The 22,674-nt window shown below is 71.3% G+C and overlaps 2 protein-coding genes across 2 annotated transcripts in view; both read left to right on the forward strand.

Moving 5' to 3' along the window:
- The first annotated feature begins 411 nt into the window (after positions 1–411).
- On the forward strand, positions 412–19,854 carry LOC136996231 (adhesion G protein-coupled receptor L1-like). The gene is given in 23 exon segments (XM_067317156.1): positions 412–1,561; positions 2,418–2,503; positions 2,745–2,850; positions 3,663–3,766; positions 4,194–4,379; positions 4,985–5,023; positions 5,893–6,076; positions 6,698–6,820; positions 7,465–7,670; positions 8,269–8,439; positions 9,395–9,604; positions 10,516–10,736; positions 11,243–11,309; positions 11,773–11,864; positions 12,598–12,766; positions 13,697–13,825; positions 14,396–14,492; positions 15,079–15,207; positions 15,932–15,949; positions 16,901–16,929; positions 16,931–17,032; positions 17,034–17,151; positions 19,808–19,854. Coding segments are annotated over 23 exon segments (3,783 nt in total).
- A 1,853-nt stretch (positions 19,855–21,707) lies between these two features.
- LOC136996232 (adhesion G protein-coupled receptor E5-like) overlaps positions 21,708–22,674 on the forward strand; it is a 22,548-nt gene continuing 21,581 nt past the window's right edge. Inside the window, 1 exon segment of the mRNA XM_067317157.1 lies at positions 21,708–21,795. Coding sequence (XP_067173258.1) covers positions 21,708–21,795 — 88 coding nt within the window.

Consider the following 22,674-nt stretch of genomic DNA (forward strand, 5'->3'; position numbering starts at 1 on the left):
CTGCTTCCACGTCTGTCCCCATGTCCTGGTGTCCATCTCGTGTCCATGCCTGTGTCCCCGTGTCTGTCCCTGTGTCCTTATGTCCATCTTGTGTCTTTGTGTCTGCCTCCACATCTGTCCCCATGTCCTGGTGTCCATCTTGTGTCCTTGTGTGTGCCCCCGTGTCCATGCCTGTGTCCCTGTGTCTGTCCCTGTGCCCTTGTGTCCATCTTGTGTCTTTGTGTCTGCCTCCACGTCTGTCCCCATGTCCTGGTGTCCATCTCGTGTCCTTGTGTGTGCCCCCATGTCCATGCCTGTGTCCCCGTGTCTGTCCCTGTGTCCTTATGTCCATCTTGTGTCTTTGTGTCTGCCTCCACATCTGTCCCCATGTCCTGGTGTCCATCTTGTGTCCTTGTGTGTGCCCCCGTGTCCATGCCTGTGTCCCTGTGTCTGTCCCTGTGTCCTTATGTCCATCTTGTGTCTTTGTGTGTGCCTCCACGTCTGTCCCCATGTCCTGGTGTCCATCTCGTGTCCTTGTGTGTGCCCCCGTGTCCATGCCTGTGTCCCTGTGTCTGTCCCTGTGCCCTTGTGTCCATCTTGTGTCTTTGTGTCTGCCTCCACATCTGTCACCATGTCCTGGTGTCCATCTTGTGTCCTTGTGTTTGTCCTCATGTCCATGCCTGTGTCCTGGTGTCCATCTCGTGTCCCTGCGTGTGCCCTCATGTCCATGCCTGCGTCCCCACGTCCTCGTGTCCGTCCCCGCGTCCCCCCCCCCCCCCAGTCTTCGTGTGTCCGGGCACGCTGCAGCGCATCGGCGAGGCCACCTCCACCCACGAGTCGGAGCACCAGGCGGGCGCCTGGTGCAAGGACCCGCTGCAGGCGGGCGACCGCATCTACGTCATGCCCTGGGTGCCCTACCGCACCGACACGCTCACCGAGTACGCCTCGTGGGCCGACTACGTGGGCGCCCGCCACACCACCACCTACCGCCTGCCCAACCGCGTCGACGGCACGGGCTTCGTGGTCTACGACGGCGCCGTCTTCTACAACAAGGAGCGCACGCGCAACGTGGTCAAGTACGACCTGCGCACCCGCATCAAGAGCGGCGAGACGGTGGTGGGCGCCGCCAACTACCACGACACCTCGCCCTACCGCTGGGGCGGCAAGAGCGACATCGACCTGGCGGTGGACGAGGAGGGCCTGTGGGTCATCTACGCCACGGAGGGCAACGGCGGGCGCCTGGTGGTGAGCCAGCTCAACCCCTACACGCTGCGCTTCGAGGGCACCTGGGACACGGCCTACGACAAGCGGGCCGCCTCCAACGCCTTCATGGCCTGCGGCGTGCTCTACGTGGTGCGCAGCGTCTACGCCGACGACGACAGCGAGGCGGCCGGCAACCGCGTGGCCTACGCCTTCAACACGCGGGCCAACCGCGAGGAGCCCGCCGGGCTGCCCTTCCCCAACCCCTACCAGTACGTCTCCTCCGTGGCCTACAACCCCCGCGACAACCAGCTCTACGTGTGGAACAACTACTTCGTGGTGCGCTACGGCCTCGAGTTCGGGCCCCCCGACCCCGGCGCCGGTGAGCGGCGGCCGCCGTCTTCCTCCCTCCCTCCCTCCTTCCGCCACCCCGCGGTTGAGGGGGGGGCGTCCGGGTCCTTGGTGGTGATGGAGGAGGGCAGGCGGCTGGGTCTCCTTGTGGGGAGCCCTGGACACCTGGGTCCCCCCTGGGGAGGGAGCCCCTGGGGGTCTTGGGGTGTTGGGGGGAGCTCCAGGGGGTCTGGGTTCATTGGGGAGGGGTCCTGGGGGTCTGGGTTCGTTGGGGGGGGGTCCTGGATGTCTGGGTTCATTGGAGGGGAGCTCTAGGGGGTCTGGGTTCATTGGGGGGGTCCTGGGGGTCTTGGGGTGTTGGATGGAGGCTCTGGACGTCTGGGTTCATTGGGGGGAGCTCCAGGGGGTCTGAGTTCATGGATGGAGGAGCTCCAGGGGGTCTGGGTTCATTGGGGGGGGGTCCAGGGGGTCTGGGTTCGTTGGGGGGGGTCCAGGGGGTCTGGGTTCATTGGGGGGGTCCTGGGGGTCTGGGTTCATTGGGGAGGAAGCTCCTGGGGGTCTGGGGGTGTTGGATGGAGACCCCAGACATCCATGGGGAGGGTCTGGGTCAGGGGGTCCCATCCATGGGAGGGGTCCCGGTCCATGGGGAAGGTCTGGGATGGGGGGTCCCCATCCATGGGGGATCCTTGGTCCATGGGGAAGGTCTGGGCTGGGGGGTCCCATCCATGGGGGGGGTCCCCATCCATGGGGGATCCTTGGTCCATGGGAAGGGTCTGGGCCAGGGGGCTCCCATCCATGGGGGGATCCTCGGTCCATGCGGGGGGTGTCCCGGTGTGTGTGGGGGTCCCGGTCCGTGACACCCCCCCCCCCGTCCTTCCCCCCCCCAGGCCCAGCGACGACGGCGGCGCCCAGCGCGGCGGCGGCGCGGCCCACGGCGGCGCGGAGCTCGGCGGCGCCCGGGCCCAGCCCCACGGCGCGGCGGGGCCCGCTAACGGCGCGGCCCGGACCCGCCGCCGCCGCCGCCGCCACCCCGGGGGGGCCCCCGGCGGCGCCCGCCTCCCCCGGCGGCGGCGGCGGCGGCGGCGGGGGGGCGGGGCCGGGCGGCGGCGGCGGCGGGGGGGGCGGGGCGGCGGCGGCGGGGGGCGGGGCGGCGGGCTCCCCGGGCCCGCCCCCCCGCGGCGCCCGCCCCGCCCCCTCCGCCGCCGCCGGCGCAGGGCGCCCCCCCGCGGCTGTGCGAGGCGCGCGAGGTGCGGCGCGTGCAGTGGCCGGCGGCGCAGCAGGGCGTCGTGGTGGAGCGGCCCTGCCCCAAGGGCACCCGCGGTACGGGGGGGACGGACACGGGGGGGGGGGATCCATGGGGGGTGGGGTATGGGGGGCAGTAGATGGTTCCCCCAGCTGATGCCCCCCTGGGAGGGGGCTGTGGGGGGGCTATGGGGGGCCATGGGGCGCGTTGCCCCCACTGACACCCCCCCAGCCCCCCCAGGCATCACCTCCTTCCAGGGACTGTGGGGATTGTGGGGGGCTATGGGGGGCAATGGGGGGTGCGTTGCCCCTGCTGATGCCCCCCTGGCCCCCCCAGGCATCGCCTCCTTCCAGTGCCTGTGGGGACCATGGGGGGCTATGGGGGGCTGCAGGGGGCTGCAGGGGGCCATGGGGGGCTGCAGGGAGCTATGGGGGGCCGTGGGGCACGTTGCCCCCGCTGACGCCCCCCCGGCCCCCCCCAGGCATCGCCTCCTTCCAGTGCCTGTGGGGACCATGGGGAGGCTATGGGGGGCTGCAGGGGGCTGCAGGGGGCCATGGGGGGCTGCAGGGAGCTATGGGGGGCCGTGGAACCAATTTTCCCCGCTGACACCCCCCCGGCCCCCCCAGGCATCTCCTCCTTCCAGTGCCTGTGGGGACCATGGGGGGGCCATGGAGGGCCGCAGGGGGCTATGGGGCACGTTGCCGCCGCTGACACCCCCCCTGGCCCCCCCAGGCATCGCCTCCTTCCAGTGCCTGTGGGGACCATGGGGAGGCTATGGGGGGACCGCAGGGGGCTATGGGGGGCTGCAGGGGGTCATGAGGGGCCGCAGGGGGCTATGGGGGGCCGTGGGGCGCGTTGCCCCCGCTGACGCCCCCCCGGCCCCCCCCAGGCATCGCCTCCTTCCAATGCCTGCTGGGCCTGGGCGTGTGGAACCCGCGCGGCCCCGACCTCAGCAACTGCACCAGCCCCTGGGTCAACCAGGTGGCCCAGAAGGTACTGGCACCCCCCCAGGACCCCCCCCCCCGAGACCCCCCGGAATATCCCCAGGACCTCCCTGGGGCCTGCAGGTCCCTCCCCACCCCAGGGACCCCCCCCAAGACCCTCTCCAGGGACCCCCAGGATCTTTTCCACCCCAGGGACCCCCCCCAAGACCCTCTCCGGGCACCCCCAGGACCCTCCCCACCCCAGGACCCCCCCCACCCAACCCCCCCCAGACCCCTCAGCCTCCCCACCCTGCCTGCGACCCCCAACACCCCCCTCCCTACCCCAGAGCCGGGTGGGGGGCGCTCAGGGGGTCCCCACCCCCAAGGGACACCCTGGGGGTGACCCCAGCACCCCCCCCCCCTTTGTGGCAGCCCCGTGGGGACAAGCAGGGGGGGGGACCCGGTGCTGATGCCCCCCCCCTTCCCCCCCCCCCCAGATCAAGAGTGGGGAGAACGCGGCGAACATCGCCAGCGAGCTGGCGCGGCACACGCGGGGGCCCATCTACGCCGGCGACGTCAGCTCCTCCGTGCGCCTCCTCGAGCAGCTCCTCGACATCCTGGACGCCCAGCTGCAGGCGCTGCGGCCCGTCGAGCGCGAGTCGGCCGGCAAGAACTACAACAAGGTGGGGGCGCCCGGGGGCCGCCGCGTGACGGGGTCCCTCCAGCGACGGGGTCCTCCGGGTGACGGGGTCCCACAAACACCGGGGTCCACCAGGTGACAAGGTGGCCTGGGCACCGGGGTTTTCCAGGTGACGGGGTCCTCCAGGTGATGGGGTCCCCTCAAGCGCTGGGGTCTGCCAGGTGACGGGGTGGCCTGGACACTGGTGTCCTCTGGATGACAGGGTCTCCCAGATGCTGGTGTCCCCCAAATGCTGGGGTCTTCCAGATGACGGGGGGCCCTGGACACCAGTGTCCTCTGGATGCCAGGGTCCTCCAAATGACAAGGGTCTCCTGGCTAATGAGGTCCTCTGGATGATGGGATGCCCTAGATGATGGGGTCCCCTGGATGACAGGGTCCCCCGGATGATGAGGTGCCCTGAGCACCAGCGTGCTCTGGGTGACAGGGTCCCTCAAACGCCCAGGATGCCCTTGACAAGGTGCCCTGGACACCGGAGTCCTCCGGGTGCCAGGGTGCACCCGGATGTTAGGGGAGGAGGGTCTGGGGGGCACTGGGGGGGTCGGATGCAGTGCCCCCGCCCAGGCTGATGCCCTCTTTGCCCCTCCCCAGATGCACAAGCGGGAGCGGACGTGCAAGGATTACATCAAGGTGCGCGGGGCCGGGCGCGCCGTGGGGCTGTGCCGTGGGGCAGGGCTGTACCATGGGGCTGCGGGTCACTGGGCTGCGGGTCAGGGCCATGGATCAGGGCTGGGCCGTGGGGCCGTGGGTCAGGGCTGTGGGTCTGGGCTGTGCCGTGGGGCTGGGGGTCACTGGACTGGGGGTCAGGGCCATGGATTGGGGCTGGGCTGTGGGGCCGTGGGTCAGGGCTGGGCTGTGGGTCGGGGCTGTGGGTCAGGGCTGTGCCATGGGGCGGTGGGTGGGGCCTGTTGGTGGGCGTGCCCAGGGGCGTGGCTGAGCAGTGCCTGCACGCAGTGGTGGTGGTGGTGGGAGGTGTGCTGGGGGGCGGGGCCCCAGGAGGGGCGTCTCAGTGGGCGTGGCTGAATGGTGCCTGCAGGGGGTGGGGTGGGGCCAGGGGGCGGGGCTCCCCTGGGGGGCGGGGCCAGGGCATGGCTGAGCAGTGCCTGCAGGTGGTGGTGGAAGAGGAGGTGTGCCTAGGGGGCGGGGCCTGAGGGGGCGTGGCTAGGACCATGGCTGAGTGGTGCTGCTGGTTGGGGCGTGGCCAGGGGCGTGGCTCTGCCGGGGGCGTGGCCAGGTGCCTGCAGGTGGTGGTGGAAGCTGTGGGGGGTGGGAGCGGGGCCCCGTGGGGGTGTGGCTAGGGGGCGTGGCTGAGCAGTACCTGCTGGCAGTGGGGGTGTGGCCTGGGGGCGTGGCTCCACCTGGGGGTGTGGCCAGGGCACAGCTGAGCGGTGCCTGCAGGTGGTGGTGGAGGGGATGGAGGGGGGGTGTGTGCCTGCCCGGGGGTGTGGCCTCGCGGGGAGGGGGCGTGTCCAGGGGGCGTGGCTGAGCGGTGCCCGCAGGCGGTGGTGGAGGCGGTGGATAACCTGCTGCGGCCCGAGGCGCTGGAGTCGTGGCGCGACATGAACGGCTCGGAGCAGGCGCACACGGCCACCATGCTGCTCGACGTGCTCGAGGAGGGCGCCTTCCTGCTGGCCGACAACGTCAAGGAGCCCGCCCGCTTCCTCGCCGCCCGCCAGAACCTCGGTGCGCCCCACCGCCGGGGCCACCCCGGGTCCCCCCCCCCCGGGGACGTCACCGGGATTCCCGGGGCAGCCCCAGGAGACACCGAAGGGGGACCTCACCCGGACGCCTGGGTCCCTGGGCGAGGGGGACCCCAGACGCCTGGGTTCCCAGGGGAGGGGGAGCCCCGGACACCTGGGCCCTCGTGGGGACGTCACCTGGGTGCTCAGGGCAGTCCTGGCAGACACCTAAGGGAGACCCCACCTGGATGCCTGGGTCCCTGGGTGAGGGGGGACCCCGGGCCCTTGGGTTCCCGGGAAAAGGGGGATACCCGGACGCCTGGGACCCCATGGGGACATCACCGTGTCACCCAGGGGAGTCCCAGCAAATGCCTGGGCGAGACCCTACCCGGATCCCTGGGAAAGGGAGGCACCCGGACGCGTGGGTCCCTGGGGGCCATCGCCCGGCCACCCAGGGGAGCTGCACCGGATGCACGTGGAGCACACGTGTGCGAGGCGACGTGCGCGGAGGAGGCGTGTGCAGAGACATGGGTGGGCAGGGCCCCACATGTGCGGGGCCACACGTGTGCGGGAGCACACGTGTGCGGGGACACGTGTGCGAGGCTCCGCGTGTGCTCTCCCCCAGTGCTGGAGGTGACGGTGCTCAACACGGAGGGGCAGGTGCAGGAGCTGGTTTTCCCCCAGGAGTTCGGGGGCGAGAGCTTCATCCAGCTCTCAGCAAACACCCTCAAGCAGAACAGCCGAAACGGTGAGGGGCCGGGGGTTGTCCTGGGGGGGAATTGGGGGTGCCCGAGGGGGGTCTCGAGGGTCCTGGGGAGGGTCTCAGGGGCTCCAGGGGGATCCTGAGGGATTGCAGGGGTTTTGGGGGGTTCTCAGGGGTCTTGGGGGAATCTCAGAGATCCCTGAGGGGGCTCCTGGGGGTCTGGGGAGGGAGATTTGGGGATTTTAGGGTCTTGGGGGGGTCATGGGGAGGTCTGGAGAGATCTCAGGGGCTTGGGGGGGATCTTGGGGGTCTCAGAGGAGGTCTGGGGTGAGCTGGGGAGGGGCTTTGGGGGGATCAGAGTGATCCCAGGGAGATCTGGGGGTCCTGGGGAGATCTCAGGTGTCCCAGGAGGGTCCAGGGAGATTTTGGGGGGGGGATTGGGGGAGACCTTGGAGATCCCAGGGGAGTCCTAGGCGAGGTCGGGGCAAGGAGGGTTGGGGAGGTCATGGGGGTCTCCAGAAGATCTCGAGAGTCCCAGGTGGGTCTGGGGAGATCTCAGGGGGATTTGGGGGAGATCTCTGCAGTCCCAGGGAGCTCTGGGGGTCTTGTGGAGACCTCAGGGGTACTTCAAGGAGGTTTGGGGGGATCTCGGGGATACCGGGGGGGGTCTGATGGCTCCGGGCCCGCAGGGGTGGTCAAGGTGGTCTTCATCCTGTACAACAACCTGGGGCTGTTCCTGTCGACGGAGAACGCGACGGTGCGGCTGGGGGGGGAGGCGGGCGCCCGCAGCCCCTCGCTCGTCGTCAACTCCCAGGTCATCGCCGCCTCCATCAACAAGGAGTCCAGCCGCGTCTTCCTCATGGACCCCGTGGTCTTCACCCTGCCCCACCTTGAGGTGAGACCCCCCCCTACCCGGACCCTGGGAGCCACCCCTGGTTCCTGAGACCCCCAGGACCTCCAAACAGCTCTGGGGACCCCCAGGATCCCCCAATCCAGCCTCTGGGACTCCCATCTAGCTCCTGAGACCACCCAAGGACCCCCACCCACCCCTGGGAGCCACTCCTGGTCCCTGAGACCCCCTGGCAAACCTGAACAGCCCTGGGAACCCCCTGGGACCCCCAATCCCTCCCCTGGGACCCCCACCTGGCCCCTGGGGACTTCCTAGGACCCCCAATCCAGCCCCTGGGACCCCCAGCTGGCCCCTGAGTTCCCCCAGGGACCCCCCCAAGAGCCCTGGGCACCCATTGGGAGCCCCCCCAACCCCTGGGGACCCCCAGCACCCCCAGTTCTCCCAGCGTCCCCAGTTCTCCCAGTCCCTGGGCACCCAGTGCCCCCAGGACCCCCAAGAACCTCCAGTGCCCCCGGTGCCTCCCAGTGCCTCCCAGTGCCCCCAGTTCTCCCCGTCCCTGCCCCCCCAGTCCCCTCAGCACCCCCGGGAGCCCTCAGCACCCCCAGTTGCCCCAGTTGCCCCAGCGCTGACCGGGTACCCGCAGGCCAAGAACCACTTCAACGCCAACTGCTCCTTCTGGAACTACTCGGAGCGCTCCATGACGGGACACTGGTCGACGCAGGGCTGCCGCCTGCTCGACACCAACGCCACGCACACGTCCTGCGCCTGCAGCCACCTCACCAACTTCGCCGTGCTCATGGCCCACCGCGAGAGCGTGAGCGCCCAGGGGGACGCAGGGGGATGTGGGGACACGGGGGACATGGGGACACAGGGTGTGGGGCAACGCCACGCACACGTTCTGCGCCTGCAGCCACCTCACCAACTTCGCCGTGCTCATGGCCCACCGCGAGAGCGTGAGCGCCCGGGGGGACGCGGGGGGACGTGGGGACACAGGGGACGTGGGGACACGGGGCACGGGGTGACGCCACGCACACGTCCTGCGCCTGCAGCCACCTCACCAACTTTGCCGTGCTCATGGCCCACCGCGAGAGCGTGAGCGCCCGGGGGGACGCGGGGGGATGTGGGGACACAGGGGACGTGGGGACACGGGGCAATGCCACACACACATCCTGCGCCTGCAGCCACCTCACCAACTTCGCCGTGCTCATGGCCCACCGTGAGAGCGTGAGCACCCGGGGGGACGTGGGGACGCAGGGGGACGTGGGGACACGGGGGACGTGGGGACACGGGGCACGGGGCAACGCCACGCACACGTCCTGCGCCTGCAGCCACCTCACCAACTTCGCCGTGCTCATGGCCCACCGCGAGAGCGTGAGCGCCCGGGGGGACGCGGGGGGACGTGGGGACACGGGGGACGTGGGGACACAGGGGACGCGGGGCGACGCCACGCACACGTCCTGCGCCTGCAGCCACCTCACCAACTTCGCCGTGCTCATGGCCCACCGCGAGAGCGTGAGCGCCCGGGGGGACGCGGGGGGACGCAGGGGACACGGGGGACGCGGTGCAGGGCGCAATGTTGGCTGCACGTACAGATTTGGGTGCCCGTGCAGGGCGCGCTGCAGGCGCAGGGCGCGATACGGGTGCAGGGAGCAGGGAGCAGGTACCATTGCAGGTGCCGGGCGCGACGGCGGGTGCGGGCGCGGGCCGGGACCCCCGTGCGGGGCGCGATGCGGGCGCCGGCTGGGCGCTGAGGCCTGCCGCCCGCGCAGTACCAGGGCCGGCTGAACGAGCTGCTGCTGTCGGTCATCTCCTGGGTGGGCATCGTGGTGGCCCTGGTGTGCCTGGGCATCTGCATCTCCACCTTCTGCTGCCTGCGCGGCCTGCCCTCCGACCGCACCACCATCCACAAGAACCTCTGCATCAGCCTCTTCCTCGCCGAGCTCATCTTCCTCGTCGGCATCGACAAGACGCAGTACCAGGTCGGGGCCCCCGCCGCGCTCCGCGGACCCCCCCGACCCCCCCCCCCAGCGCCGCAGAGCCCCCAGAGACCCCTCAGGACCACCCCAGGGACCCCCATGGCATCTTGGGACCCCCCCCAGGCATCTCAGAGCCCCCAGGGACCCCTCAGGACCCCCCCAGGGACCCCCCTGTGCCCCAATGGCACCTTGGGACCCCCCCCAGGCATCTCAGAGCCCCCAGGGACCCCTCAGAACCCCCCCGTGGCACCCCAGGGACCCCCCTGCATTGCCCCATGGCATCTTAGGACCCCCCCCAGACCCCCTGGGACCCCCCTATGCTCCACATGGCACCTTGGGACCCCCCCAGAGACCCTCAGACCCCCCCAGGGACCCCGAGGACCCCCCCTTTGGCACCCCAGAGACCCTGCAGGTGGCTTGCCCCATTGTCACGGGGTCCCCGTCCCCATGGGGTCCCCATTGCTTGGGGTGCCCCCAGCCTTGCGCCCCCAGTCCCAATCCCCACAGGGTCCCTGTTTCTCTGGGCGCCCCCAGCCCCACGGCTGCCCCACAGCGCGCCCATGGCCCCCCCCGCAGGTGGCCTGCCCCATCTTCGCAGGGTCCCTGTCCCCATGGGGTCCCCATCCGCACGGGGTCCCTGTTCCTCTGGGCGCCCCCACCCTCGTAGGCTCCCAGCCTTGCAGGGCACCCCAGCCCCACGGCTGCCCCACGGTGCGCCCGTGCCCGCCCCACAGGTGGCCTGCCCCATCGTCATGGGGTTCCCATCCCCATGGGGTCACCATCCCCATGGGGTCCCCATTGCTCTGGGCACCCCCAGCCTCACGCCCCCAGTCCCCATCCCCACGGGGTCCCCACTGCTCAGGGCGCCCCCAGCCCCACGGCTGCCCCACGGCGCGCCCGTGCCCCCCCCGCAGGTGGCCTGCCCCATCTTCGCGGGGCTGCTGCACTACTTCTTCCTGGCGTCCTTCTCGTGGCTCTGCCTCGAGGGCGTCCACCTCTACCTGCTGCTGCTCGAGGTCTTCGAGAGCGACCTGTCGCGCCGCAAGTACTACTACGCCGGCGGCTACTGCTTCCCCGCCGTGGTGGTGGGCATCGCCGCCGCCGTCGACCACCGCAGCTACGGCACCGACCAGGCGTGAGTGGGCGGGGCATGGGGCGGGGCCTGGAGCAGGGGCGGGGCCTAGAGCAGGGGGCAGGGCCTAGAGCAGGGGGTGGGGCCATGGCAGCAGTGGGCATCGCCGCCGCCGTCGACCACCGCAGCTACGGCACCGACCAGGCGTGAGTGGGCGGGGCCTTGTGCAGGGGGCGGGACCTGGTGCAGGGGGCGGGACCTGGTGCAGGGGGCGGGGCCGTGGCAGCAGTGGGCATTGCCGCTGCTGTCGAGTACCACAGCTATGGCACCAACCAGGCATGAGCAGGCGGGGCCTAGAGCATGGGGGCGGAGCCTGGAGCATGGGGGTGGGGCCTGGAGCAGGGGGCGGGGCCGTGGCAGCAGTGGGCATCACCGCCGACATCGACCACCACAGCTACTGCATGGACCAGGTGTGAGTGGGCGGGGCCTGGCCCGGGGGCAGGGCCTGGGGCAGGGGGCGGGGCCTGGCAGGGTGGGGGCGGAGCTTGCTGACCCACTTCTCCCCACAGGTGCTGGCTGCGGGTGGACAACTACTTCATCTGGAGCTTCATCGGCCCCGTGGCCTTCGTCATCCTGGTGAGGGGCGCCGTGAGACCCGCTGTGGGTCCGGCCGTGGGGCGCTGGGTGCCGCGGGGGGGGAGGCTCTGGGAGCTGCCGCGGGTGCGGATGGGGGGCGGGGGGTGCCGCGGGACCCGCCGGGGGTCTGGATGTGGGGCAGGCCGTGGGGCAGTGGGTGCCAGGGCACCTGCCGTGGGCCCAGCTGTGGGATGGTGGGTGCTGTGGGAGATGCCGTGGGTCCAGCACCGGCTCCGGCCATGGGGTGGCGGGTGCTGGTTGGTGGCCGTGGGTCAGGTCATGGGGCAGTGGGTGCCATGGGGTGGCCATGAGTCTGGCCATGGTGCTGTGGGTGCTTTGGGACCTGCTGTGAGTCTGTCCATGGGGCTGTGGGTGCCAAGGGGGTGTCCGTGGGGCGGTGGGCAGGGCGGGGTGTCCGTGGGGCGTCCGTGGGGCGTCCGTGGGGCGCTGACGGTCCGCGCAGGTGAACCTGGTGTTCCTGCTGGTGACGCTGCACAAGATGATCCGCAGCTCGGCCGCCCTCAAGCCCGACTCCAGCCGCCTCGACAGCATCAAGTGAGCGGGGGCCCCCCCCGAAACGGGCCCCCCCCGAAACGAGGACCCCAACACCCCCCGAAACAGGCACCCCCAAAACGGGCACCCCCGAAACGTGGGGTCCTGACACCCACCGAAACAGGGACCCACCCGAAACAGGGCCCCCCAAATTGGGCACTCCTGAAACATGGGCTCCCGATGCCCCCCAAAACAGGGCCCCCAAAATGGACACCCCAAAACATGGGTGTTAATGACCCCCAGGATGGGCACCCCAAAACGGGCACCCCCGAAACAAGCACCCCTGAAACGGGGATCCCTGAAACGGGGGCCTCAATGACCCCCGGGATGGGCACCCCCAAAACGGGCACCCCCGAAACAAGCACCCCTGAAACGGGGATCCCCGAAACGGGGGCCTCAATGACCCCCGGGATGGGCACCCCGAAACGGGGACCCCCTGAAACGGGGATCCCTGAAACGAGGCCCAACCCCTCTGTGGGGTCCCGCTGCCCCCCAGGAAGGCACCCCCAAAATGGGGACCCCCAAAATGTGGGGCCCCAATGCCCCCCAGGATGGGCCCCCCGAAATGGGGACCCCCAAAACAGGGACCCTCGAAACGTGGAACCCCCCAACCCCCATTTCCCCCCCCCGATTTCGTTTCCCCCCCAGGTCCTGGGTGCCGGGGACCCCCGTGACCCCCACGCCCAGGTTGTGGGGTGCCGGGGCCCCCCCTGACCCCCGTTCCCCCCCCCCGCAGGTCGTGGGCGCTGGGGGCCATCGCGCTGCTGCTGCTGCTGGGGCTGACGTGGGCCTTCGGCCTCCTCTTCGTCACACGCGAGTCGGTGCTCACGGCCTCGCTCTTCACCGCCTGCAACGCCCTGCAGGGCACCTTCATCTTCGTCTTCCACTGCGCCCTCCAGAAGAAGGTGGCCGGGGGGCACCCGGGGGTGGGGGGCACCCGGGGGTGGGAGGGTCCCGTGGTGGGGGGCACCCAGGGGTGGGGAGTCCCATGGTGGGGGGCACCCAGGGATGGAGAAGTCCCAGAACAGGGGTCCTGGGGTGGTGGGTCCCATGGTGGGGGGCACCCAGGGATGGAGAAGTCCCAGAACGGGGGTCCTGGGGTGGTGGGTCCCATGGTGGGGAGCACCCAGGGGTGGTGGGTCCTATGGTAGGGGGTACCCAGGAGTGGAGAGGTCCCAGAACAGGGGTCCTGGGGTGGTGGGTCCCATGGTGGGGAGCACCCAGGGGTGGTGGGTCTCATGGTGAGGGGCACCCAAGGGTGGGGAGTCCCATGGTGGGGAGCACCCAGGGGTGGTGGGTCTCATTGTGGGGGGCACCCAGGAGTGGGGGGATCCCAGAACAGGGATCCTGGGGTGGCAGGTCCCATGGTGGGGAGCACACAGGGGTGGCGAGTCCCATGGTGGGGGGCACCCAGGGATGGAGAAGTCCCAGAACAGGGGTCCTGGGGTGGTGGGTCCTGTGGTGGGGAGCACCCAGGGGTGGTGGGTCTCATTGTGGGGGGCACCCCGGAGTGGGGGGATCCCAGAATGGGGGTCCTGGGGTAGTCAGTCCCATGGAGGGGGGCACCCAGGGGTGGTGGGTTCCGTGGTGGGGGGCACCCAGGGGTGGAGGGGATCCCAGAACGGGGATCCTGGGGTGGTGGATCCCAGGTTTGGGGACACCCAGGAGTGGGATAACCAGGCTCCCAGGGGTGGGGACATCCCTTGGGTGGGGGGGGGTCCCAGAGCCAGAATCCTTTGGGGTGGAGTAACCGGGGTCCCAGGGGCATGGGGAGGTCTCGGGGGGGGGTCCCAGGGGTGCCCCCCACCCCCCTGACCCCGGCACCCCCCCCCCAGGTGCACCGGGAGCTCAGCAAGTGCCTGCGGCACGCATCCTGCTGCCTGCGCAGCCCCCCCGGCACCACCCTGGGCTCCCTCAAGACCTCCGCCATCCGCACCAACACCCGCTACTACACCGGCACCCAGGTACAGCCGCCGGCCGGCCACCCCCGGCGCCCCGCCACCGGCAACGCCCGGGGGGGCTGCGGGGTCCCCAGGGGCGACGGGGGGGCCTGGGGGGGGGACTCTGGGGCAATGGGGTCTCTGGGGATGTTGGGGTCCTCAGGGTGGGGGTCCCTGTGGGTGCTGGGTCCCCAGGGTGGGGGTCCCTGGGGACACCGGGATATCTGGGGATGTTGGGGTCCTCAGGGTGGGGGTCCCTGGGGACAAAGGGGTGTCCCAGGGTGTTGGGGTCTCCAGGGTGGGGGTCTCTGGGGCCACCAGGGTCTCTGGGGACGTTGGGGTCTCCAGGGTGGGGGTCCTTGGGGACACCGGGGTCTCTAGGTGTATTGGGGTCCCCAGGGTGGGAGTCCCTGGGGGTCCTGGGTCCTGGGGGGGGTCCCTGGGGACACGGGGGTATCTGGGGACGTTGGGGTCTCCAGGGTGGGGGTCCTTGGGGACACTGAGCTCTCTAGGTGTATTGGGGTCCCCAGGGTGGGGGTCCCCGGGGGTGCTGGGTCCCTGGGGGGGAGGTCCCAGCCGAGCTGTCGCCCCCAGAGCCGGATCCGGAGGATGTGGAACGACACTGTGCGGAAGCAGACGGAATCTAGCTTCATGGCGGGGGACCTGAACAGCACCCCCACCCTCAACCGAGGTGAGACCCCCGACCCCCTGACCCCCACCCGCAGCCGGGGTGAGACCCCCAGGACCCCCAAACCCCCCAACACCCTCGCCAAACCGAGGTGGGACCCCCAAGTCCCATAACACCCACCTTCAACCGAGGTGAGACCCCTGGGACCCTCAAACTCCCCAACCGGCACCCTCAACCAAGGTGGGACCCCCAACCCCCTGGGACCCCCAACCCCTCCAACCCCCACTCTGAACAGAGGTGGGACCCCTGGGACCCCCAACACCCACCCTCAACCAAGGTGGGACCTCCAACCCCCTGGAACCCTCAATCCCCTCCAACCCCCACTCTGAACCAAGATGGGACCCCCGGGACCCCCAAGCCCCCTGACCCCCACCCTCAACTGAGGTGGGAGCCCTGGGACCTCCAAGCTCCTCCGACCCCCACCCTCAATCCAGGTGGGACCCCCAACCCCCTGGGACCTCCAACCCCTCCAACCCTCACCCTCAGCCAAGATGGGACCCCCAGGACCCCCCTGGGCCCCCCGCAGCCCCCCCGTGCCCCCCAGCCGAGGCGGGACCACCCCCCGGTGACGGTGCCGCGCTGCCCGCAGGGACCATGGGCAACCACCTGCTGACCAACCCGGTGCTGCAGACCCGGGGGGGCACCAGCCCCTACAACACCCTCATCGCCGAGGCGGGGGGCTTCAACCCCAACTCGCCCCCCGCCTTCAACTCGCCAGGTGGGGGCCCCCGGCACGCACCCCCAGACCCCCCCTCCCCCAATCCCCCCTCCCCAAATAACCCCTCCCCAAATAACCCCAAATTCCCCCTCCCCAACTACCTCCCTCCCCAAATACCCCCCATCTCCAAATACCCCCCTTCGCCCCCCCCCCAGGTAGGTACCCCGCATCAGGGAACCCCCAAATACCCCCGAATGCCCCCTCCCCAAATGCCCCTGCCCTCAAATCCCCCCTCCCCAAATAACCCCAAATAACCCCAAGTACCCCCTCCCCAACTACCTTCCTCCCCAAATACCCCCCCTCTCCAAATACCCCCTGCCTTCCCCCCCCCCGGTAGATACCCCGCATCAGGGAAACCCCAAATACCCCTGCATGCCCCCTCCCCAAATACCCCTGCCCTCAAATACCCCCCTCCCCAAATACCACCCCTGAATACCCCCTCCCCAAATGCCCCTGCCCTCAAATACCCCCTCCCCAAATACCCCCTGCCTTCCCCCCCCCCCAGGGTAGGTACTCCACATGGGGACACCCTCAAATGCCCCCACCCCAAGATACCCCCCCACTTTCAACCCCCCAGTAGGTTCCCCTTAGTGGGGCAGCCCCAAATACCCTCGTCCCCAAATACCCCCCCAGGGTGCCGGGGGGGGGCCGTGCTGGGGGGGGCTGGGGGGGCTCTGGGGGTCGGTGCCCCCCCTAATCCGCCATCTCTGCCTGCTGCCGCCAGGGAGCTTCCGCGAGACCAGTAAGTGCCCCCCCCTCGTGCCCCCCCTCGTGCCTCCCTTGTACCCCCTCGTGCCCCCCCTCATGCCCCCTCGAGCCCCCTCGCGCCCCTGCACCCTCTTGTCCCCCTTGGTCCCTTTGTGCCCCCTCATGTCCCTTGCGTCTCCACGCCCCCCCCGCGGCCCCTCGGCCCCTCGCGCCCCTCGTACCCCCTCGTACCCCTTTGTGCCCCCATGTCCCCTCGTGCCCCACGGCCCCTTGTGCCCTCGCACCCACTTGTGCCCCACGTCCCCTCGTGCCCCTTGCAACCCCTTGTGCCCCACGTCCCCTCATGCCCCATGTCCCCTCGTGCCCCGTGTCCCCTCGCACCCCCTTGCGCCCCATGTCCCCTTGTGCCCCACGTCCCCTCGCGCTCCCTCGCGCCCCACGTCCCCTCGCAGCCCCACGTCCCCTCGCGCCCCCTCGTCGCCAATGTCACCTTGTGCCCCATGTCCCCTCGCACCCGCTTGTGCACCACGACCCCTCGTGCCCCATGTCCCCTCGTGCCCGCTCGCGCCCCACGTGCCCCACATCCCCACGTGCCCCACGTCCCCTCGCGCCTGCTTGTGCCCCACGACCCCTCGGGCCCCATGTCCCCTCATGCCCGCTCGCGCCCCACGTGTCCCACATCCCCATGTGCCCCATGTCCCCTTGCACCCCACGTCCCCTCGCACCCGCTCGCGCCCCATGTGCCCCACGTCCCCTCGTGCCCCATGTCCCCCCGTGCCCCAGCTCCCCTCGCGCCCACTTCTGCCCCACGTCCCCTTGCACCCCACGTCCCCTCGTGCCCGCTTGCGCCCCACGTCCCCTCGTGCCCCATGTCCCCTTGCACCCCCACGTGCCCCGCGTCCCCTCGCGTCCCCTCACGTCCCCCACGTCCCCCCACGCCCGCTGGTGCCACCGGCGCCGCCTGACGCCGCGGCGGCGCCCGCAGAGCACCCGCTGAGCGGGGCCCGCGACGCCCGGCGCCCTGGACACGCTGCCGCTCAACGGCAACTTCAACAACAGCTACTCGCTGCGGGGGGCCGAGGGCGAGGGGGGGCCGGGGGGGGCCGCGGGGCCCCGAGAGCCGCCGGGCCCTGCCCGACCCCGCCGCCTTCGAGAAGATGATCATCTCCGAGCTGGTGCACAACAACCTGCGCGCCGCCGCCGCCGCCGCCGCCGCCGCCACCACCCACGGGGGGGGCCCCGCGCACGGGGGAGGGGCCCCCACGCACGGCACCGGCGGCGGCGCCCTCGCACGGGGGGGCCGCTTCGCACGGCGGCGGCTCCTCGCACGGCGGGCCCCCGGCGCCCCCCCCGCCACCACCGCCGCCGCCGCCTGCCGCCGCCGCCGCCCCACCCCGGCGAGCCCCCCCCCGGCGCCCCCGAGCTGGGACTGCTGTACCAGGAGCTGGCGCGGGCGCAAGCGGGGCTGGGCCCGGGGCCCGGGGGGCCGCTGCCGCCGCCGCCCCCCCCTTCGCCCCCCCGGGACTCGCGTTACGCCGCCCCGGCGGCTCCCACCCCCCCCCGGACTCGGCCTACCCGGACAGCAGCCCCCGAGGGGCCCCCCCGAGGCGCCCCCCCTATTTCGGCGGCCCCCCCGCCCCGCGCCGCCGCCGGCCCCCCCCCCGCCGCCGCCCCCCAGCCGCCGCCCGCCGCCGCTGCCGCCGCTGGCCCCGGCCTACGGGCGCCGCCCCAGCCGCGAGGTTTTCGGGGGGGCCGAGGGGCCGGGGGGGCCCGAGCCCGACGGGCAGATGCAGCTCGTCACCAGCCTCTGAGCGGCCCCGGCCCGGCCTCGCACGGGGGGCGGGGGGGGGGTCGCACCTCGCACGAGGATTTGGCTTCGCACGGGGGACCCGGCTCCGCCCGTCGTCCCGGCCTCGCACGAGGACCCGGCTCCGCACGTCATCCCGGCTTCGCACGGGGGGGTCGCGCCGCGCACGAGGATCGCGTCTCGCACGGGGCTTCGGCCTCGCACGTTGTCCCCGTGCCTCGCACGAGGAGCCGGCTCCGCACGTCGTCCCGGCCTTGCACGGGGGTCGCGCTGCGCACGAGGATCACGTCTCGCACAGGGCTTCGGCCCTCGCACGTCGTCCCGGCCTCGCACGGGGATTTGGCCTCGCCCGTCGTCCCGGCCTCGCACGAGGAGCCGGCTCCGCACGTCGTCCCGGCCTTGCACGGGGGTCGCGCCGCGCACGAGGATCACGTCTCGCACGGGACTTACGGCCCTCACAAGGGGGTTCGGCCTCGCACGTCCGCCTCGGCCTCGCAGGGGGTCCCGGCTCTGCACGTCGTCCCGGACCTCGCACGGGGGTTCGGCCTCGCACGTCGCCTCGGCCTCGCAGGGGGACCCGGCTCCGCACGTCGTCCCGGCCTCGCACGGGGGTTCGGCCTTGCACGTCGCCTCGGCCTCGCAGGGGGACCCGGCTCCGCACGTCGTCCCCGGCCTCGCACGGGGGTTCGGCCTTGCACGTCGCCTCGGCCTCACACGGGTATTTGGCCTTGCACGAGGACCCGGCTCCACACGTCGTCCCGGCCTTGCACGTCGCCTCGGCCTCGCACGGGGACCTGGCTCCGCACGTTGTCTCGGCCTCGCACGGGGATTTGGCCTCGCACGGAGTTTCGGCCTCGCACGGGGGTTCGGCTTTGCACGTCGTCCCGGCCTCGCACAGGGATTCGGCCTCACACGGAGGTTCGGCCTCGCAACGGGGATTCGGCCTCGCACGGGGACCCGGCCTCGCACGGGGATTCGGCTCGCACGAGGGTTCGGCCTCGCACGGGGGTTCGGCCTCGCACGGGGATTCGGCCTCGCACGGGGACCCGGCCTCGCACGGGGATTCGGCCTCGCACGAGGGTTCGGCCTCGCACGGGGGTTCGCCTCGCACGTCGCCTCGCACGGCGGGGGCCAGCGGCTCCTGCACGACGCCCCGGCCCGGCCTCGCACGTGGACTCGGCCTCGCACGGGGGCCCGGCGTCCCCCCCCCCCCCCCCCCAAATCGCCCCGACCTCCGCACGGGGACCCGACCTCGCACGGGGACCCGGCCCTCGGGCACCTCCGGCACCGGACGCTGCAGGCCTGCGCCCCCCCCTCGCCTGGACACGGGGTGGGGGGGGTGCTTGTGCCGCCCCCCCCCCGGACATGGAGTCCTCGTGCCGTGCCCCCCTCGTGTGGACACAAGGGTGCTTGTGCCCCCCCCCCTCCCCGAACCCGAGCCGGGGCTCCTCGTGCCCCCCCCTGCATGGACACGGGGGTCCTCCGTGCCCCCCCCACGTGGACACGGGGGGGGTCCTCATGCCCCCCCCGCATGGACATGGGGGGGGGTCCTCGTGCCCCCCCACATGGACTCGGGGGTCCTCGTGCCCCCCCACGTGGACACAGGGGGGGTCCTTGTGCCCCCCCCACCGGACACAGGACCCCCCCACTTGCCCCCCCCAGGGCTGGAAATGGGGGGCCCCCCCCTGAACCGAGCGGCCCCCCCCCACCATGGGGGGGGGTCTCTGTTCCCCAATGGGGGAGGGGGAACATGGCCAGAGCTGGCGGGGGGGGGGGGGGCAGCCCCATTTTGCGGGGGGGGGGGTCCCGGCCCCCCTCGCATGACTACGGACTCGCAGGGCCCCCCCCCCCCGTGTGACACCCCCCCCGCCCCCCCACGAAAGCCATCCGGGGTAGGGGGGGCAGCGGGGCCCCCCCGTGTCCCTTGGCAGCAACCGAGCCGGGGGGGGGGGGCCATGGGGGGGGGCTTTGGGCCCCCCCACCACCACCGAGGGGCCCCCCCCTGCCCCGACGATTTGGTTGCCAAAAACCCCCCCCCTTCAACACCCCCCCCCCAAAAAGAGACACATTTTCCTTGTAATATAGCTGTAAATGGACCAGAACCCCACCCCCGCCCCCCCCCGGGAAACTGAGGCCCGGGGGGGCCCCAACCCGGCTGGGCCCCCCCGACACCCCCCCGGCTCGGGGGGGGGGCCCCGCCGCGCTGTACATAGGGAATTGGGTGAAAACAGCCCCGAACAGGCAAAACATCCAAATTGGGGGGGGGGGGCTTGGAGGGGGTCCCCCCCCTCCCAGGGCTTAGGGGATTCCCAAGGTTTTGGGGGACCCCCCCAGGATTGGGGACCTCTCTGGATCTGGGGACCCCCCCCATGGCTTGGGGTCTCCCCCGGGTTTTGGGACCCCCACCATGGGCTTGGGGACCCCCTCAGGGTTTGGGGACCCCCCCCAGGAGAATGGGGAACCCCCCCCGGATTTGGGGAGCCCTCCCCGGGTTTTGGCCCCCCCCAGGGCCCCCCAGGTTTGGGGGTGCCCCCCGGCCCCCCCCCTCACCGAGGCGGGGGGGCACCTCACAAACCAAAGACCTGGGCGGGGGGGGGGGGAGAGCCCCGGGGGTCCCCCAAAATCGGGGGGGGGATTCAGCTCCCCCCCCCGGCTCTGGGGTATCGGGGCTTTTCTATGGGGGGGGGGTCTAAAAGGGGGGGGGGCCCCCCCCGGGATTTTGGGCCCCCCCCCCAGGTGCAGACCCCAGTGTGCTGCCCCCCCCCTCCCCGGGGCCTGTCCCCCCCCCCCCAGCCCCCCCCCCGGGTTTGGGGGGGCCGGGGGGGCCCTTCCCTCCCTCCCCCCCCCCCCCAATCTGCCAAAACCAACTTTGGGTCGAGTGCATTAAACCAACGAAAAACGGACAAAAACGAAAAAAAAAACGAGAGAACGAGGAAAAAGGAAGCGGAAAAGGGAAGGGCCCCGGCAGGGCCACCGCGGGGACAACCGCGGCCACCGTGGCCCACCGGCGAGGACAGCCAGGGCCACAGCGGGGGACAACCAGGGACAGCTAGGGCCACCGCGGGACCAGCCACGGGCCACCACGGCACCGCGGGGACAGCCAGGGCCACCGGGGCCACCACAGGGACAGCCAGGGCCACCGTGGACCAGCCAGGGCCACCACGGCCACTGCAGGGACAGCCAGGGCCACCATGGGACCAGCCAGGGCCACCACGGCCACTGCAGGGACAGCCCAGGGCCACCAGGGGGACCGCCAGGGCCACAGCGGGGACAACCAGGGACAGCCAGGCCACCACGGGACCAGCCAGGGCCACCACGGCCACCACGGGGACAGCCAGGGCCACCGTGGGACCAGCCAGGGGCCACCGTGGCCACCACGGGACCAGCCAGGGCCACCACGGCCACCACAGGGACAGTCAGGGCCACCATGGGGACACCTGGGGCCACCACAGCCACCATGGGGACAGCCAGGGCCACCGCAGGAACAATCTGGGCCACCATGGCCACTACAGGAACAACCAGGGCCACCACAGAGACAGCCAGGGCCATGGTCACTGCTGGGACAGCCAGGACCACCACCATGGCCAGCATGGGGAGAGCCAGGGCCACCACCATGGCTACTGTGGGGACAACCATGGCCACCATGAGGACAGTCAGGGCCACCACGGCCACTGCAGGGATGAGCAGGGCCACGGTTGGGACAGCCAGGTTCACCACCAGGGCCACCACAGTCACTGTGGGGACAGCTAGGGCCACCGTGGGGGCAGTCAGTGGCCACCAAGGCCACCACAGGACAGCCAGGGCCACCGCGATGGCCACCATGGGGACAGCTACTGTGTCCACTGCCTGCGGCCAACCATGGGGGAGATCCGCTGCCAGGGCTACCGTGGCCACCATGGGGACAGCCAAGGCCACCATGAGAACGACATGGGCCACTGCAGGGACAGCCAGGGCCACCACAGACAGGGTCAGGGTCACCACGGGAATGGTCAGGGCCACCAAGGAGATGGCCAAGGCCCACCGCAGGGTTGGTCACGGTCACCACGAGGATGTTCAGGGCCACCGTGGGGATGGTCAGGGCCACCATGGGGACGGTCACTGGCCACCGCGGGGACGGCCAGGCCCGAGCGGAACGGAAACCAATAAAGGTGACACCAGTTCTTGGAGCGGGGCCGGAGCCGGGTCCTGTGTCCGGGGGAGCCGGGGGGGGCGGGTTGTGCGTCGGGTGGTGGTTGTAGGGGCAGATGGTGGGTTGCGGGCAGTTGTGGGTCAGATTGCGGGTCCGGGGGTGCAGTTGTGGGGTGGTTGTGGGTCGGGTTGTGCGTCGGGTGGTGTTTGTGGATCGGGGACGGTTGTGGGTCAGGTTGTGGGTCCAGGTGTAGTTGTGGGTCAGATTGTGCATGGGGGGGGTTGGGCTGTGGGTCACAAGAGGCAGCTGTGTGTCAGGTTGGGGGTGTTGTGGGTCTGGGGGGTGGTTGTGGGTCAGGTGGTGCGTCAGGGGTGGTTGTGGGTTGGGTTGTGGGGCAGTTGTGGGATGGTGTGGGCCTGCAGAGTGGCTGTAGGTCAGGTTGTGGGTCCAGGGGTGGTTGTGGGTTGGGTTATGGGTCTGGGGGGGGTGGTTGTGTGTCAGGGGCAGTTTTGGGGCGGTTGGGGGTTGGGTTGTGGGTCGGGGCAGATGTGTGTTGGCGCGGTTGTGGTCGGGTTGTGGGTCTGGAGGGGGGTTCTGGGCCGGGTTGCACACTGGGGGCAGTTGTGGATCCAGGGAACTGTTGTGGGTCTGGAGAACAGTTGTGGGACGGGTTATGGGTCGGGGGTGGTTGTGCACTGGGGCGGTTGTGAGTCGACTTGTGGGTCCAGGGGGTGGTTGTGAGTCAGGTTGTGGGTCCAGGAGGCGGTTGTGGGTCTGGGGGACGGTTGTGAGCCGGGCTGCACGCTGGGGGCGGCCGCGGGTA

Source organism: Apteryx mantelli, unplaced genomic scaffold (assembly GCF_036417845.1).
Source record: "Apteryx mantelli isolate bAptMan1 unplaced genomic scaffold, bAptMan1.hap1 HAP1_SCAFFOLD_269, whole genome shotgun sequence".
Taxonomy (NCBI): Eukaryota; Metazoa; Chordata; class Aves; order Apterygiformes; family Apterygidae; genus Apteryx; species Apteryx mantelli.